Source organism: Tenebrio molitor, chromosome 2 (genome assembly GCF_963966145.1).
Source record: "Tenebrio molitor chromosome 2, icTenMoli1.1, whole genome shotgun sequence".
Classification (NCBI taxonomy): Eukaryota; Metazoa; Arthropoda; class Insecta; order Coleoptera; family Tenebrionidae; genus Tenebrio; species Tenebrio molitor.
Genome location: NC_091047.1, coordinates 8,781,852 through 8,801,935, shown reverse-complemented (window position 1 = coordinate 8,801,935; position 20,084 = coordinate 8,781,852). Strand labels below are relative to the sequence as shown.

General features: G+C 32.6%; 1 protein-coding gene across 3 annotated transcripts in view; it reads right to left on the bottom strand.

Annotated features, from left to right (window-relative positions):
• Positions 1 to 17,727, bottom strand: part of LOC138122599 (follicle-stimulating hormone receptor-like) — a 33,507-nt gene extending 15,780 nt beyond the window's left edge. The window contains exons 1-3 of one of the 3 annotated variants that reach the window (XM_069036845.1): positions 17,327 to 17,727; positions 5,646 to 5,965; positions 8 to 82 (exon numbers count right to left, since the gene is read on the bottom strand). In XM_069036845.1, coding sequence (XP_068892946.1) covers positions 8 to 82; positions 5,646 to 5,965; positions 17,327 to 17,341 — 410 coding nt within the window. In that variant the 5' untranslated portion in view covers positions 17,342 to 17,727. Of the gene's footprint in view, positions 1 to 7; positions 83 to 5,645; positions 5,966 to 10,447; positions 10,606 to 17,326 lie in introns of those variants that run through there. The other 2 variants (XM_069036846.1, XM_069036847.1) reach the window with 2 other exon arrangements.
• Between the last annotated feature and the right edge of the window lie 2,357 nt (positions 17,728 to 20,084).

Below are 20,084 nucleotides of genomic sequence, written 5' to 3'. Positions count from 1 at the left end.
GGCTTACACTGTTCGTAAATTTGGTATGTCGGCCAAGGTGCCATCTTCGATGACGCGCAAATAGGGCAGGTTGACCAGTACACTAGAAAAATAATCGATGGTGTTAGGTGGGATATAATTCGAGATTTGTCTGGAATGCGCTTTATTGCGCCACCCACATCTTTGAAATCTATTTGTACACAAGGAAATTTCTCTCGACAGGCTCGGTCATTCTTTCGTTGAAGGTTTTATTGTTTTCTTGATGGTCCTGCTATAACAAGACACATAAATCCAATCTCCCTCCATAAACTGGTTAAATCTTGTAACTGTGCATAAAAACCACCCCTTTCTCTTCGTAAAACGTCAACAAGCAAGGAAGAGGCCACTCTTAAGGCTGATTAAGATGCAGTAGCTGTGACTCCTCAAGCCTCTAATCTCATTGGTACGAAGACATATTGGCACTTTGCACATCCTTTTTTGCTAATGTTCTCAACCCGTTGCCAACTAAATTAGCTGCATAAGATGAAAACAATGCAATTTTCTATTAACGCGCCTCGTTTCGGATCATCTAAATGGAACAGTTGTAACGTCTTTGTGCGACTGTCACACTGTTCTCACAAATTTCAATTGGTGCAAAATAAATTTCTTGTGGATGCATTAAGATAAATGACGCTCATTCGAAGTCAAATCTATTTGAACAGACGAGGTATAACCCCTGCTCCTAGACCAAAATATACGAATATTGGTTTCATTGACCCTCCCTTGTGGCCACTTCAACATCGATAAAACTCCCGAACTTTATACCTTATAATCCAATCCCATGTCTGATGTAATACTTTTTAATACAAACGGTTTAGTTATAATTAATTGTTGTTTTCATTATCGTTCAAATCATAAACTGCAAGTCATTTACATTTTGTGCTAAAAATAATTCCTTGAGGTTTCATTACATTGTTAATTAATTAACAAAGTATAGAGTGATATCTTGTATAAATATTGTTTTTGCAATTTTTATTATCTAATTTGTGCAATTCATTATTGAACACAGTAACTCTAGCAATATAAACATTTACTATTTTCTTCTTCGATGATTGATTTCTTCATTTTTCATTGCAAAAAATTATTTTTTTTTATTTTTACACGAAAGTTTTGTTGCAACGGAAAAAACTCGAGATCAGAAGCATGATAAAATCGCGACAGCTTTAGGTGGAGCGATTTTGTCTAATGCTTTTGATCGAGAGTTTTTTCCAGAAGGCAACAAAATCTGAGTGAATTAAAAATAAAATTGTCCCGATTTAAAATCAAGATCGAGTGTATTTTACGGAGATTAATACAAGACTTATTGAATTCATTTCGAATACAAATGATGCGACATTGATGCGAATTAATTTGACAGCTATGGCGAAACAATCGAACTACTCGCATTTTAATCAATTATAAAAAAGCTACGTTGCGTTTAATCGCGATAATTTAATTCATGTATAAAAAATCCCATAAGCCGCGATGCATTTGTCACTTTGACATCGGATAAAGTTAGCCCTAACTTTGCATCTGGATAAAATGTGCTTAAACTTCCATGGCAAACTTTTTCGAACCTGATTATTGTTTGTTGTTATGAAAACGAACCAACATTCTTAAACATTGACACAGCTTGTAATAAATTGACGTGCAAAATGGCGAATTCAATTTTTCATAATTACCTACCTATCATGATTCATTAAATTATCTCATCGAATTACGCTCGAGGTTTTTTTCGTCCAGGATAAAATTTCATTTTTTATACTCTAATTTGGTTTCTTTTTGGTAAATTGACTCCACAAACCACCAGATAAAAAAACTCGTCCTTCGGACTCGTTTTTTTATCGGATGGTTTGTGTCGTCAATTTACCAAGCAACCAAATTATCGTAAAAAAATTCAATTTTATCCGGACAAAAAAAGACCTCTCGTGTAATTACAGTCGATAAAAAGCTACCTTGCTTTTAATCACTTAACAAATAATCCGATTGGTCAGAATTTGAAAAAATCACAACGGTGATTGACCGAATATTATGCAGTGTATTAGTCAAATTTAAAAATGTCAAATTTTTCACGATATTTTTATATGACATCTGTCAAATAAAATCTAAAAACTCTGTTAAAACTAAGACATCCCTTATAAATTCAAAGGGCGTTTTATGAGAATTTTTTAGACATACTGTATAGCTTATTCACATATGAAAGATCCACAACGGGTTGTCTTATGTTGGACAAACAATAAATATCCCTATAATCCCATACTAGAACTAAAGACAGTGCATCTTGGCTTAACTACAACAACAGTTTAAGGGTCAGTTTACAGAAGCGAAATTAAGCTAATTGTAATCAAATGAGAACTGAACACGTGATCAGATTGAACCAATGGAAGTTTCGGATTCATGAGTTAATCGCGCATTAAAATTTAATTCGAAGTAAATATTTAATTCTCTTTCTATAAACTGGCCCTAAGTTTGTCAAACTGAGGGATGTCCTTACCAGAATACCGTAAAAAAAAAGAAATTTGCTTGACAAAAAATTAAGAATTACCCTAATGGGGTGTGCAGAAAAATTTAAAAAAATTAACCTAACTTTTCATTTTCCCCAATATCAAAATTTAAAAGCGTTGCCGCTTTGATATTTGAACAGGATACGTATTCATAAAATAATTTATTGTAAAAACGAAAAAAAAAGAACACCCGATATAAATGTGATGTTACTTAAAAACTGATAATTAAAAAAATGTTTTTATAAAATATTTGTACAGTCAAGGTCATTCTTTGACGCAATCGAAAATGCTCCATAGTAAAACAGTCGTAAATATCATAACCTATCATCAAGTTGTATGACATTAATTGTCATTTTTTCTCATTTTTTTGACACTTTGTTGACATGGGCATAATTAGGCTGGGAAATTTTTTAAATCTGTGACAATCTAACCAAATTTTGAAATGACATTGACGACCAAAATTTATTGCTCGCGACAGTACATACAGAGTGTTTTTGAAATGCGTGCACAAATTTTAACCACGAGCTACTGGCTTCATGTAGAACTCGGAAAAAATATCTAAAAAATTCTAAGTATGTCAAAAAATAAAATGACATTTATTTTTTGGACTACATTTTTTTTTAATTGCTTTTAGTCTTCCACGTTGTCAAACAACCTCGTAGATAAAATTTCGGCACATTTTAAAAATACACCCTGTATATCATATTTTATAAAACATACACCAATGCGGTTTCCTTATTTTAAAGCATATTTCCTATAGGTTACTTTGCATTGGCGTACATTTTATAAAACATGATATACAGGATATATTTTTAAAATGGTGCCGAAATTTTACCTACGAGGTTGTAGGACAAGGTAGAAAACTAAAAGCAATTTTAAAAAATTGTAGCTCAAAAAATAAATGTCATTTTATTTTTTGACAGAATTTTTTAAATATTTTTGAGTTCTACATGAAGCCAATACCTCGTGATTAAAATTTGTGCACGCATTTCAACAACACCCTGAATAGTCTATTTTTTAATCAAAGAACCACAACACCGCATTTTACACGCAAAATAGAGCTGATAACATTGTACACTTTTGAGATAGGGTGAAAAATCTCATCATAAAAAATTGAGGTTATTAGAGATATTAGTAGCGCAGCATGTTAATAAAGTTAATCACAACTAATAACAACTAATTTGAGAGTTTAATAAATGTCTTACTTGGCGAGGCATTTTTAATAACACGTTCATATTTTAGCTGCGAGTTAAAAATGAGACGTTGGCTGGTATAGCCAATAGATATCATTAAATTCTAATAAAATTTTATATTTACAAACCTAAATTCTTTGATTAAAAAATAGACTATAATGTATTTCGTTTCTGATCTTTATCTGAAGAAAATAATGCAATCAAACAATTTTTGGAGGCATCGCTAGACAAAAATTATTGCCTTTTACCTTGTAACGATAAGCAGGAAATTTAAAAAATTAGACAGAATTTATAAGGGTCAAAGAGACTGAGTTTAAAAAATCCAAAAATATCCAAACTAAAGCTATTAACATTTTTTTGCTAGAGATCAGCTGCTGTTTTGTTTACCTTTTTTTGACAAATATTCTGTGGATAGAACCTATAATCATCACATTTTTAATGATATTAAAATAGATATATGTATTTACCATCAAAATTTTTTCAGTAACAACAAAGATAGTTTTCTTAGATAACTTCTTATTTGTAAATTCTCAAATTATTTTTAATATTTTAACGTAAAAATTAAATGGATAAATTTTATGAATTTCCATTATTTCTTTTATTTATTTCAATGAATGGGTACTTACACCGTAAATAAATTCGTTTTACCAATAAACATACTTACATAATTGATTACAATTAAATTCGCTTATAAAAAATCACCAAAACATTTAAAATTACATTACAGATCCAAGACGTTTTAGTTTTGCCACTGCTGCTGTCCGCAGCCTCTATCAACAAGAGGTTGGGAACAAAACAACAGTACCTTGACGTTAAAAGCGCAATTATCCATGTGTCTTCTCTACAACAATATCTGGCTTCCTGTCAAGACAGCAAAAACCATCTCCGTAAAGCGCCAGCGGCTAAATCGCGAACTAAACGAATTTCCAATCCTGACTCCAACATCTTAGTAATATCAAACGATCAGAAAATATATTTACCATAAGCTAATTTAAATTGCTATAGATAGTTTAATATTTTACTATGAATTGAATACTTTACTTATTCAAATTGGTATAAATTAATCTATTAAAATGTAAGTTGGAAAACAGCTACAAAAACAGTAAAATCTCTGCTCATCTGCGATTAGCTTTTGCGCATAATCGTCTTTGTGTTGAGAGTTTCTTTGTAATTACGTCCTTCCATTGTGGTACTGTGGGTGCTCCATTTATTACTACAGCTGTATTACTCACAAATCTTGCCTCCTGAACAGGTTTAATTAATCACAGCTTGATTAATAATTACCATGGATACATGCTTTAAATGGGGCTAAATAATCGAATTTAACGTATTGTTCAATAACATTCATGGAAAGTAATTTAATAAGGGTGATAGAATAGCATTATGTAAATATGTGTAATAAATGTTTGCTCCAATCGACGTGAATAGAAAATTTACTGCAGTAGGTACATCTGTTGTGGTTAAAAAACCAAGAGTAGCTTCAGTTGAGTGTTTATTTGTTCCACGAAACAAAGCGAAAACAGAATAAACACAGCATACGTTACGAAACCGAGGTAACAATTGATATTTTATCGAAGGCCAGTTGTTGTGTGGCGTCTAATGCTTAAATATTTATTCCCAATCTAAATGCAATTCCAAATTCTTTATTGTTTCCTTCATAATTCGTACCCCACAATTCAATAAAAAAAATTGTGTGTACAGTTGTTTCTTCGTAATGGTTTGATAAAAAAATTACACTTGTTTAAGTTTTCGGCGGGAAGATAAGTGGAGCTGAAAATCTGTCAAACCACATTAAAGCCTGGGGGATTTTACTTAAAGTAAAAACGTCTTAGCGCAAGGATCCATCGAATTATTGGCTTGCGAAAATAAACTGATAAGTGATAAAAGAATAGCGATACAAAAGGGAGTTTTGATGTTCTTGTCGTAATTTGCAAATATTGGTGTTACTTACACGTCTTTGAGGTTTCCTCTGTAGGGTTTGAGCTCATCTCTCGTAATTCGCTTGATGTCCGAGTCCCTGATGATGAGTTTAGTTAAAGTTTTATTGAGGTAATCGGGGATCTGCACTAATTGCTTTCCAGAACAGATACATTCAACGTCGATTTCAAAATTCTCTGTGGTGTTGTAGTATTCGCAAATACAAGGTTCAGTGACGTGGGGTTCCACTTTTGATACAAAAGCCATCTCTTCGGGCATTCTTGGAGTTACGAATTCTGCACCGCGTGCACCTGCAGTTACCAGTAAAACCGCGAAGACATACAAAAGCATCATCTGAAAGAGAAAATAACCTTCGTACTAACGTGAGCTGCCACTTGAAGAAATGTTAGTTTAGGAAATTTGCACAATTAGCAGCTGGTTGTATAGGAGTAAAAATAAAGAAGGTCTTGCTCTTGCTAAATCACATGATTCGGCTGCTAGAATCGACGAGGTGAGAGATTAGAATCTGACTTCGATAAATAAACTTTTCTAACCTATTTGCTTTAATGTGCATTTACTAATTACAAGCGCTCTGCAGGAAATGTTATTAAAAACTTGAATTTGAACTTTCTATCGAAAAAAGCGTGATGTCACTGGCATGAACTATTCGCTGACGAATTAATGAGTTCAAAGCAACAATAAAATTGCTCAATTCAATTTAACTTTTTTACTTTTTAGGCTTCACTCCAGTTTCTACTAACGTAATATATAAAACAAATTTTAAATAGAGCTTTCTTTCTGGAAATTAATTGAAAAAGGTAAATTAGATTTCATTTCCGGTCCATTGTGGTCTGGACTTCCAATTTTCACTAAATAAACAAAAATACACAAGAGTCGATGTTCATTTTTAGCACTGCTGTAAACAGTTTCATTGTTGTTTTGAATGCAAAATGTCATTTGCGTCCTATTATCACCCAACACAAACTAGAATGTCGTTATCTAAAAATTAAAGAATTCACCTGTTAAACTTGACCAAATTGAACAGTATACATTTTCTCACACCATGCTGCTCTTGTTATGCTAGCTCTGAATTTAAATACATAGTGACAAGAAGTAGAATACAAATAGAACAGTAATAGGTAAAATAACACAGAGAAAGAGGAAAGAGTATTTATTAGCTAAAATAACAAAAAGTTTGCCACTTTCATTACATTTTCTAAATGGTACGATTTTTTATGTAAAATATTCCTTTTATTGTCAGTTATTATATTAGAGATTTTCAGGTTCCTACGTTTATAACAAAGAACAGAATCCACAGCTTCCCAAGTTTGTAATTAAGTTTGTATTCACTTTCGAGCGAATAACTGGATTCATTTTATTTACTTATGCTTTTGTCATTATACATACACTAACTCTACGTAAACCAAAGCTCAAACTTGAAATTTTGATTTTTTATAAAATCGCGGCATTTTAAAATTTATCCTTTAGTGTAAATTTGCACAAACTTAAAAATACGACATCAAGGTTGTTACTAACGTTTGCTAATGCGTATTAATTGCATGAATCTAGCAAAGGAAAAACACAGCTAAATATTTGATTTTTCTACAGTTTCATGTTTGTTAAACGTTTAAAATGCGTAATCTGATAAAACAAAAGCAAAGTCTGCAAGAGTTGTATTGATAGCAATGAAAAAAAAACATTAAAGTACTTCTACTTATTTACAAAATCCATTATCCTTAACAGCAGTCCTGTTCTAACTTATGTTGCATTTAAAAATATTTAGGATTTTTTTTTATTTAACTGGATTAGAAATTCGGTTAGTTATACAGGGTGTCTCAAGATTCGCGAATTCCGAATTCAGAACGTTGTAGGAGATCACTTCAGTAATCCAAATATGTCAATAAAAAAAAAATCGGGACTCCCCCCACAAAGATACATTGGTCTGAAGGTGCACTCTTTGAACTGCGTTTTCTTCAAATACAGGCTGAAAAGTTCAGTGTTTATTGTTATTTATGGTGTAGATGATTGTGGAAAATAATAAAGTAAAACAATTTTGTGAAGAATAGCTTTACTTTGGAGTAGAAAAATCTTAAATTTTTGTAATTTTTCTTAAAAATGGAACGGCAACCTAGCTAGAAGAGTATTTTGTCACTGTGGATATGAAGGCTGCTATGTATTGAACAAAATTAAAGTGCCTATATCTTCTTCAGGAAGAGCGAATTTTTTTTTTCAAAGTAAACTAGGCAAAAATGAATAGGGAATTTTTCCTTTTTTGAATTTTTTATAAATACAGTTTAAAATTTGTAATGAAATGTGTTAGAAATATATTAATATACACATTAAATGTAATGTTTCAAGCACCTGTAACATTTTAAATTTATCCAGTGTTTAAGAATACGTGGGAGGATTGGGGCAATTATTTTGCTTTCCATGAAAAATTGTGGAATTCCCTATTCATTTTTGGCTAGTTTATTTTTCGAGCTGCACTGGGTCCTTCCCTACCACGCTCAGAATTCGGAATTCGCGAATTGTGAGGCACCCTGTATTGCAAAGAAGCATTAAAGGTAGTAGATTAGATATCATTAAGAGTAGAAGTGAAGCTTTTTGTGCTAAGCCCAGAGATTGAAGGCAACTGGGCGAAGCACAAAAAGACCTTCTACTCTGAATAATATACTATTTTATCTTCAAGCTGATCACAAAAAAAAGAATCGGACATGAACTCATTTATTTACTTTTCTTTTCCTGCAGTTACATTAAAATTACAGTTTTTAAATTTGCAGTTTTTACATTTTAAGGCACCAGTAATTCCTAGTTCTCTTGTTACAATATTATTAGTTCGCGCGTTTAAATGAAATCCTGGGATGGGAAGGCGCTGGAAACCGTCAATTGTTGTGCTTTTGTGTAAATTAATTATAGCATGTTGACAGCTAACCTAATGTTTAGAAACAAAAAATCTTCCTTTTTTTTTCTTTCTTTTAACTTTAACTTTTAACGATTCCTATTCTCGAATCAAATACAGGGTGATTCTGAAATAAGTTTGGAAAAAAATGTGGAGTACCTGTCCTTGACACAAAATAATTCTGCGTAAAAGGATGGAAATTACCCTATATCCTTGTATTTTCGACGCCTATGAATAGGGAAAATTGGTCCAAATTTCTTAATTTCATTAGGAACCGTTATCACATCAACTCCACAATAAAGTCCTAGGTGTAAGCACACTGCTTCGTAAATATTTCTAGGGAAATGATCGAGAGAAGTGATGTCATATAATAGGTAAATAACTGGTGACTATTAAAATTTTCACTTAGGGTTGGCTATGGATCATCACCACTTCTTACCGTTTTTTTTTCAAACTTATTTCAGAATCACCTGTATCTAAGAGCATTATTTGCTGAAAACAAACATGTTCAATTGCGTACCGATTAAACGTAAACAAATGTCATTCGTGTCAAACGGCGGGAAATTCAAACTTTACCCTGTTCTAAACGGTTTACTTTTTTCAACGCCTATTCAGCTAAATCTAAAAATATTGAGTTGTTTTGACTTTTGCAACCAATTTAACTCCTTTGTGTGAAGGGTGTGTATTCACTTATTCATCATTTTTTATATGGAGCGGCAACCATAAATTTTACATTCAGTTTTTACGCCAAGTTTTTTCTACTTCAAGCACTTTTTTTTTGGCTAATTCTGAACTGTTTCATAGAGAAAAACTACTTTAACAAATCCTCCATAAAGTCTAAGTTTGAAACAAATTGTGGACACTTAATAGAAAATGTTCATTTATCTTTTTGAAACACTCTAAATAAGCATGTCAGAATAAAAAGTGAAATAAAAGAACGAAAAATTCAGCTATACATATTTTCATTAAAGTTTCTTGGTAGTTTGTGGATTTTCGCTTATCACTTATTTTTTAATTTCTTATTTCTTTTAAATAATTTTTTAAATCTTTTTGAAGTCTTGATGTAGTTCAGCGAGTCGAGAAATTTAATAAAAAACACGTTCTTTAATCTAAGAGATTTAGGCACTAACATGACTTAATCCTTGTTGCACGACACAAATTACCGTCGCACAAAATAATTCAGCACTCTGAAAGTTTTTCATGAATATGTAAATTAATGTTTTCGTCTTGAATCAAACAAAAGCTATACACAAAATTTATGTACTCTGTAAACTTTCGTTTTTAATATTAATGTGTAGGTTAACCAGAAGTTTCAGTCAAGAAACAGGATAACACAGATAATGGTTCCACAATTTGGCAAGCTTCAGCTAATTTATGTAGTGGTTTCTTTAAATGAAGCTTAATTGTTGCAGAAGTACATTAAATTTATAGTTGCCATTATTCAACTAATTCTCACCTAATCAACAGAATTTATAAATAAACATTCAGAAATCGCGCTAAAGAAATTATTTTTAATGCGAAATCTTAAAAAAAACATCTTGAGATTTTAGTATCGCCGTTAAAAACTCATAACTCGAAGTAGTTTTTATTTTTATCTTAATGGTTAAGACGTTTCCTGTGCCCCTTAGTGAAACAAAACGCGTTCAAATTAAACAAAATAGTGAACAAATAAGATAAGAAGAGAGACGAGCCGCGTCTCGGAATTTAATTCAATTCTTATGTTGATTCGGGTCTGAAAACTGTTTGCTTATTCACGTGAAGAACCTTTTCCAGTCCGAATCTTTCAGACGGGTCATCCTTATTTGCGCACCTGAGAGGTGCATCGATAACGGTCCGCACAAACAAACAGGACAACAATTACGCGCAATTGCGCTTTTTCAGTAATTCGTACTGTCAATATTGGCAAATGGGTCGTATTTTAGGAGCTACTGTCTTACCCGCAGATTCAAATAACAAATTAGTACAATTATGTCCTCAAATAACGCACTTCAACACTGGTACAATATTTGTGTAAACCAAACAAATATTGACCCACTAGGTACGTGTCAGGTCCTCTCTACACTGGGAAAAGAATCGTGTATTGAAGCTTTCGCAATGTTTTATCAAAATTTTCAACAACTTCTTGCAACAGGAATAATAGCAGATAAGATTTTATCGGCGACCACCGAGATAAATAACACCGGCTCAGATCTGGTCCGACAAAGGGCTCCAGAAGTTGTTTGAGCATGACTTGCAGATAATCAGTGACGTCAAGAATTTTGTCGAGGGCCAAAATGACGCGTTCAGATTTGCCGTTTTGGGCCGTTCTGTGGGCTTTTTGCTGAGTTGCACTCGAACATGTCATGGTATTTTGATTGAGCGAATATAATAATAAAAGTGAGTGCCAACCTATTAAAGTTTAACACACTTCAATTAAATTATCCGGCAAATATTAGTGTTTGACATGTTCGGAAAATTACCGAAGCCTCTCACGCCTCGATATTTGATTATCGTGATAAGATAATCAATTAAATACTTCGTTCGGGTTTCACCTGGATTTGTTCATAAACAAGAGTCGGAGCGGTCGGGTTTTTCTTCCGATCGACGGCCGCATTAGTGGATTAAATTAATGGAATTTTATGGGAGATATGTTTAATCACTAATCAGACACACCTTCTCGGTGCATTAACACACTATGCGATTATCTCTAACTTTTCATCTATAAATAACTCGCAGTTTTAACGAAATCCTCAATTACTGCAAACAATGTGACGATGGTTATCGACAGGGAGCACATGGTATTACTTTTTGTTTTTGTTATCGCTTTCGATAAATTCCTAATTGTTGCGTACTCGGTGTCTTAGAAAAGTAGAGCCACGTAGATAACATCTATGTGTTCACAATCACAAAATATGTTTGTTCTGAAATACACAACAACAATAGGTCTTTTAAAAATTAGGAAAGTTTCGTTCTAGGAAGTTGAAATCTATTATCTATTTTTTAGAAGCAGGAAGTTTACACACAGCGAGTGTTGTAATTCCACGTCTAGAAAAAGTGTTTTGTTCGATACCTTCCTAGAAAGTGAGTCTGTATCCATATTTACCAGTGGGTGAAGGTTTCTCTTTCGTTCAATTCACTTTCGCTCATCGTTTTTCGCTCACTGTCTTTTACTCACTGGTTTTATTCTTGCATAATTCTTTCAATTGACCGGAAGTTATAGTTTTTTCTATGGAATTGAAATCAGAACTACAAAAGGCAGATTTGTTTACATCAGTTCATCAGTATGATTTTGAAGTGACGTTTTTTTAACCGATTTTACAATATGTTCTGGGTCATTGCAACTTCCCTCAAATTTGTAAATGCTCCCTTAGAATATGAAAACAAAACACTTTTTAAAAATGAGCGTTTAAAAAATTCGTGGCCAAGCGGGTCGTGCTTTTCCCGCTCTTTTAAAGCCGCAGGTCTTCAGTTGGCATGCTTTGACATTTCCTTCAGATTTATAACCTAAGTTTGATCATCATTTTAGTGCAGTAATAAAACTTAGAAAATTATCATTGGTTAGTTCCAAAAACAACTATTCCCTGCAAAAGAAATAAACAAATAAATAACGTTTGACAGTTATGGTTTCACAGCTGATAAAGCTGCGCCATACGTTAAAGGAAATAAATGCAAGAACCAATCCGCTTGACTAAAATTTCTTTAGGAGGAAGAGATTTAGTTGTACAGGGCTATTATAAATCATTGTCCCATCGCAGTTGACGCTGAAAACCATACAAATGTTGGATGTGCCGGCAGCCTCACAACATGAGACAGACTAGTGGACACTAGACACAGACAGATTTCCGGCGGTAAAAAGTTAAAAACTACCGCCAGTATCGCCACCTACCGACGATACTACTCTGACTCATATTATGACTTATGAGGCTGCTGCACATTCAACTACGCCACCAACGCCAACTGCGATGGGACAATAATTTATAATAACCTATATTTATGAGACAGCTTCAGCTGTTTTTAAAATTTTTAAATTCTACGAATCAGGTCTTATTAATTAATTAATTATAATTCCAGGTCATGAAATACAGCTTCACCCACTATTATGGAAGCTGTGGAACAGCCTGTATATTGTAATCGTCACTGTTTTAGTTTTATTGGAAAGCAATCTGCACCACTACAAAAAAACCTGAAGCTACAAGATGAAACTTTGCTGAAATTGACTCGAAAAAATTTGATAATATGACATATTTGCAGTATAAGCTCCAGATCCTCGGGGTATGTTGCTGACGTGTCGACGTCAACTCTTGTGCTAGGTGTCTTCCTCACGCAGCTGCAGCTGGCGTCGTCGCTTATCTGGGGTCCAGAAAAACAAAATACTGTTTTGAAAGTTCGGTTATTTTTACATCTCATAATTTCTTTCTTACAATTGCTTCAAATTATTATTCTCAAATATAATAACTAGAAAAACGTCGCTAATTGGGTGCTAACAGTGTACGTTGATAGCAATAATACCTTTACGTGTCAAAAAACGTATGGTCAAGAGTGAAAAACAAAACATATGGCTTAACTTGGGTCACCCAACATGAACTGTCGTGAAGTAGCAAATCCAGGGTGTAACAAAATTTTCTGTTACACCCTGTATACTCGTAAAGGTATATTTAGGTGCGTGTATTTCAGTAGTTTCAGCACAATTGTTTTTTCACTCTTGACCATAATTTTAATGAAACATACGGTACCCCTTATCACTGCTACAGTAGCAGTCATAAATGAAGCAGTAAAAATGTATGTTACATTTTTATGTGCAGATGTGATTGAATGAAAGGTTGCTATCATTTTGCTTGCTTTGTATATCAAATATAATTTTATATCTGACGTAATAAAAAATTACAAAACTGACAAAATTGTGTTTTTTTTGTCAACATTATTTTTCGTTTAACTGATTTAATGTTATTTACTTTCAGCAAAATTAATTATTTGCTTAAAAAAATAAATCATCACTGCTCTCGCAGACACTGACAGACTTTAATAAAAATATTCTTTATCGTATCATTAACAATTATGATTACTTTATGTTACACATTTATTGATAATTATGAAGTCCATAATATTCGAATAACTCAGCTTCCTTAGTTACTTGTAATACGTTAGTTAGTCATAATAATACATTAGTTACGCGCTCATAATACGTTAGATACAAAGATACGATAAAGCTTGAAATATAACTCGAATATTATGGCTCGGACGGTCGGATGTTGTGCAGGTGACTCGGCTAATCACCTCGTCACCTGGCAACGTCCTCGCATATCCCATAATCTTCTCGTTATATTAATAGCTATTTCAAATTCCAATGAATCAGTAGACTGATCTTTTACATAACTTTTGTCGACTGTTTAATAACGGCCAACATTACCATTTTTCATATTTACTTTTATTAACATTTGTTTTGTACCAACATATTAAGGACGCACTTAGAGAACAAATCGTATTGGAAACTAATAAAAACTGATTTTGATATGATGCTGATTGACGACCTCTAATTGTATCAACCAAACAATTTAAATCATCATCGTAAATCATTTGATCGTAAAATAAAATTTGTTTTAATGTACTAGATTAAACGTTTCAACTGTAATTTAAACTGTCGTATTTTTATTCACTCATGTTGAATATGTTAAAGATGTTAAATAATAATTGTTGAATTTCCACGTCTATCTAAAAACTAAAAAAATTATGATCCCCTGTGATAAAAATAAAATTAAGAATGTAATAAAATTTTTACATTTACATTATGTAATATTTTACGTACTTTTCTCCAGTTTTATTTCTAATCCATCAACAACGAACGGCGAAGTATATTTTGCGCAGGATTATTTCGTAGTAATAAAATAAGAATATCACTTAGACTAAATTTAGATTCAGCAACTATAGGTTTAAAATCCTTATTAAAAAAAATATTTACGTGTTAAAATCAAACAAAACAGTATTTATTAAGTTTCTCAAGTATTTTATACGATAAATATAATTTTTCGAACAAGACATTTGTTTTGTACTCACTACTTTAACCGAAAGAGAATTTTACTCAAAATGGTTACTTATATTTTGCAATCCCCCCACAAAATTTCAAGTGGATTATTCTGCCTAGTTAAAGATACCTATAAATTTATTTGAAATATTTTGAATTTTTTTTACCATTACAGCAGTCAAAAATTTAAAATACGGCGTGATCAAAAATGACTGAGTCTGTTGGTAACAATGAAATTTGGCAAATTTGAAATTTACCATGAAAGGTTCATTTCTGTAATAGCATAAACATAATCCACATAACCAAAAATGTTTTTTAACGTCGCCGTCGTCTCAAATTAAAAAATCCGGTTACTGCCAATTATGAGACAAAAAACACCAATACTTTTCAATTGTTTCATTGCCAACAGACTCAGTCATTGTTGATCACGGTGTAGTAAGTAAATAAAAATGGACCAATTATTTAATGTTTGTAGAATTGTTTCCAAAATTCAAATACATATAACAATATCTGGGTATTCTGTCCAAAAAGTAATACAGCGTGATCAAGAATGATTCAATCTGTTGGTAACAATGAAAATTTTAATGGTTTTGGTATCACTGTAAAATAAATGCTTTCCGGTTGTCGGCTTTAACAGTGTTGACAGGCAAACTTCAAATTTACCATTTTTGTAATAGCCATAAACCTAACCGACATAACCTAAACATTTTTTAATGTCGTGTCAAGTTTAAACATCCGGTCAGTACCAATTTCGAGACAAGAAAATATCAAAATTTTGCAATTGTTTCATTGCCAACAGACTCAACAGTCAACAGTCATTGTTGATCACGCTGTAAAATAAACTAATTTCTGTTGAAATAATTCTAGAATGGTGTTTACTACGAGTATGGCATGAAAAGTAAACAAGTAACATTTAACAGTTTTAAGTTATATTTAAAAAATATAGTAAAATATACAGTCGCGGACAGAAAAAAATAGGACAAGTCGTATTAAGAAATTTAGCTAAAATTGAGTTGAGTAAACCGGGCTTATAAATAAATAAATATTTTAATAGTAACCATAGAAAGAGTAAACCGACTTACATTAGCGGAAAAACATTGTCCTACTTTTTTCTGTCCGCGACTGTAGGTGTATAAATTCGAAATTAAACCAAAATTCTTTTTGTTTCAAAAACAACAAATCCAAACAAAGTTTAATAATTTTACTAAAAAATTAAAAAACATCGAAATGGGTCGTATTACTATTAGTCTAATTGCTTCAGGGATACTTTTTTAAATTGTCCAACTGTATAACGCTTTAATAAATATTATAACTACCGGGTGATCAAGAAGGACTGTTTAAGTTGGCAATACAATTAAGAAAATTTTTATTTATAACACTGTAACTGGATATGTTTTGTTGGTTTATTTGACAAATATCTGATATAGGTATAGCATTAACAACGACAAGCCACCAACAACCGGAAATTACTCCTGTTATACGATTTAAAATACGATTCAGTGTTACCAACTTAAACAGTCCTTATTGATCACCCCGTAGATAACGATAATTTTAAAGTTGGTGTTACATCACACTGTAAAATAGAAGTGTCAATAAGAAAAAAGGAGGAAATTCCAGTTCCTACTGTCACTTTGAACAAATTTCTTGTAAAAGTTTTAAATATTAATTTAATATTGTGCTAAATTAATAAATTAACATCTATATGCCGTTCACGATTATTTTAAACACGCAGGAGGCCACGATATTTTTTTGTTAGATTGGCGTCAGGTCCTGTCATACCTATGACGTTTCGTTTTTAAATATTCGCATTGTTGTCAATTCCGTCATTAATTTAGTTAATAAGAATTTATCCAGAACTGCCCTACAAATATGTATGTTTCATTTCAATTACAATTTTACGATTATTCTTCCTAATGCGTTCAATTATTTAAAAAATGTAACAACTTGGGAGCAGTGTTCGGTTGAATTATAACCTAAAATAGATTTATTAAGACAAATCACAATATTGCCAACTAAAATGTCAGATTTTCATAGATCCGAATTTGAAATAATCGTGAATGGTTTAACGTTTTATGTCAGAAGCTTAAATGGATTTTTGAAAAAAGTTTTTAAACTTTTGTACGTTGTTTCATAAATTTTTGTTAATTAGTGAAATTATAAAGATAACATGATAACTGCAATTAGCCAGGCCCGGATGTTTCACTTTTACGGACGTCTTAAGTCTGCAACTTGAGCTGAAGACCTAGATAAAGCAGATTAAAAATGAAATATTGACAATAAAATTTTTATTCCAGAATAAAATTTAATTTACTGTTGGTTACTGTGTTGGTCTTGTTAGTATCTTGAAGCTAATTGAAGCAATTATCTGTTTAAGCACATACACACTGTTTTGTAAGAATATTCCGTCAATACCAATAATAACATTCTAAACGTTGCGCTGTAAATATTTAAGCACTTCATTAACTCGAGAATGTTTCAATTGGAACAAAAATTTCAATTTACATCATATTACAGTGAAAATGATGCCACATTCAGAAGCTTTTCAAACGTCTTGTCCCAATCATTTACGATACGTCGAAATGTTTATTCCACAAATAACCCTACAACTCATGTTGGGTCTTTATTTACACGAGAAACTACCACACAATGTATAATAAGTTTCCACGTGGGTAGGTCGGAAGTCATTTCACTTAGCTAACAAGTGACAGATTCCTCGATGTCTATAATTAACGAACAATCGTCACTGTTGACAATTTGAGAGTGTTATAATTTGCCTCTTAACAAGAACAGTTTGGAATTTACATTTTTTCCAACTTACCTGAACTGACGCCATAAGATAATTTTAAAATTGTCGTCCACCTGTTTCGTCTCGTCGAGATAAATGCACTAAATTGCACAAATTCAGGTACTTTGAATTTTTTTAGTGTCTAGAGGATGCGCTTCGCGCGCCAACTAAACTGCCGAGAAATCGTATTGTGCTTTTATGAAATGAAACGCGCCTGGCATTTGGCCACTTTTTACGTTCCTCAACAGTTTTTTAGAAAATCGGTCCAAACGACTTCTTCTTCTTTCCTCCAGACGACTCCAACAGCTGGACCAGTTTTCAATTACCATCACAAACACATTTTCCGTTGATTCTCACTGATTCTCTCGACGGTGTCAGGTGGTTACTTCTGCAACTAACTTATTCTTTGTAGTTGAAAAGAGGAATTATCGCAACGGAACATCCGTCACTTCGGATAAGTGTTTGGAAACTGTCTAATATGTGAAATCTGAATATTTCGTGTTTACAAGTCAAATCAAAGTAAATTTGCGAGTTGGGTATTACTACACTCTAAATATATTTATTTATATGAAAGACGCTCTAAATGGTGCCTCAGTTCTAAATTCAGACCAACAAATATATGTTCAACTGGTCGTACTGTTTCGTATCTGTTTTATGTTATTTCACCGCTATCGTCGGAATTTTATTAAAAAAATAATAAAACACAATTTTTCATATGCTGGTGTCAGGCACACAACTCCATAAACTAGTTTCAGGGAAAACATGTCACGAAATGTTGACAATATACGTTTTACAGGAAATTGTGTTTAATAATTATTGATGTTACATATCTCAAAAAAAAATTATTATACACTGTGAGAGATCCACAAACACAATACTTAAGAGGACCCCAGGGTCGTCAACTATGGACACAAATCAACAAATGCAAACCAATTAATGCAGAAATAGTACGGTGCGATCAATTAAAAAATAAATCGAGTCGACGTGTTACCTATGGCAAACCATGCTATAGCATAGGCTCCAAAGCAAACTCGATTTATTTTTTAAATGATCACTCGGTAGATTACGAATTTTATGAAAATTATCAAACTGGTCAAGTGGATGGCTATTTATCTGGAAAAATTTACAATACAACCATGAGCCAAATTGTCGTAAAATCAGACAATGTCCGTAAAGGCATGCTAACTTTTTTAACTACCTATGTGATTAATTAATGTATAACTATAAGAATTTGTAATGGGTGTTCATTTAATATTCTGGTAGCATCACCTATGGAAATGTTTTATTTTGAAAAACGGATGTCGCAGCGTTAAAATTCGACATAACCTCACAATAAAATATCAGCATGACACGAATTATGATAAAAAAGTAACACAATTACAATTCACGCACAAATTAATCAATTTATTAAATGAGGTGCCGGAAATGTCCAGCTTCTTCTTTTCGTAACAATTTGAGGTAAGTAGGTGCGTTCCTACTTTCCTACACAAGGTTCAGTCTGTTGCGTTGCGCTAACTGACGTATTGAAGTGTGGGGAGCATTTTGCATTATTTCTCTTGCAGTTGTAACCAGAGGGTTAAAACAGTAAATTGATACTAGCATTTTTTGCTTGTATTTCACCACTGAGTCCTGTAATGCAAAAATTATGTGCCATTTTAATACACCCTGTATATTTATTACGACCGCATAACAGCGCTTTAATTTTTGATAATTATAATTACTTTACATTACTCTGGAGGTGTGCAATAGTAGTTTATTTGACGAGTTTGTGTGTAATTTGGGCCTTTTTTGGCACAAGTGGACCATTTTAAAACGCGAGTGAAACGAGCGTTTTAAAGGCCCACGAGTGCCAAAAAAGGCCCAATTTACACACGAACGAGTTGAATACAACGTTTTTTTGTTCGACGAGCCCCTTAAAGGCTCCAAATCGCTTAAAACCTTTAAAATTAGCTTGACGTTTCGTTTTGACAAGTTGTGACATTTATCAAAGTCCGTTCACATAGGAGAAAATTCTCAAATTCTGACAGTGTCGAACAAAAAATTAGTATTATAGGTTTCTAATTCACGGTAAGGCATTTGTTGTTTTTATATACGAGTACCTAGTATATTTACACAATTTTTATCCCTATTTAAATGATTCTTGTAAGTTTGCAGCACTGGTTACCAAAACTAGCAAAATAACAGTCTTCATTTGTTTGCATGTTTCAAACATTTGTAATAAGAAAAAGAAAAATTTTCACTGAGGGAAATAAAACAGAAATGCTATTATTGTGCTTTCTAAAGCACAACCGAACCTTAATGAGATGAATCTAAAGCCTTTTGATATTAAAAATTACACGGATGTGTAATTAATTTTATGGTTTTTAATTGTCATAAATTCTCATTTTTCTCCTTTGTAAACTGGCTCTTAACTGCCCTAAAGCAAAATGAGCAGATAACGAACCGTTGCCCTAGACAACACATTCAACGTTACATTTCTGACAGGTCTTGAAAAATTTGTCAAAACTGTCAAAAGCAAATGCGAAACCATTTTTAAAAGATTTGGAAGCTTCAGGGACGTCGTTTCAAACAATAAAATTTTGTATGCAACTCGTTTCTGGGTAAATTGGGCTTTTCTAATTTCCTTCGAGGCCTTAAAACCCTCGCTACGCTCGTGTTTTAATCTTGTCCCTCGGGCAATTAGAAAAGCCCAATTTATACAGAAACTTGTTGCATAAATAACTATTAAATGCTAAGGATCCGGCCGTCCATGACTTCAGAGCAAAAATGACGCTAAAACAGTAAAAATATA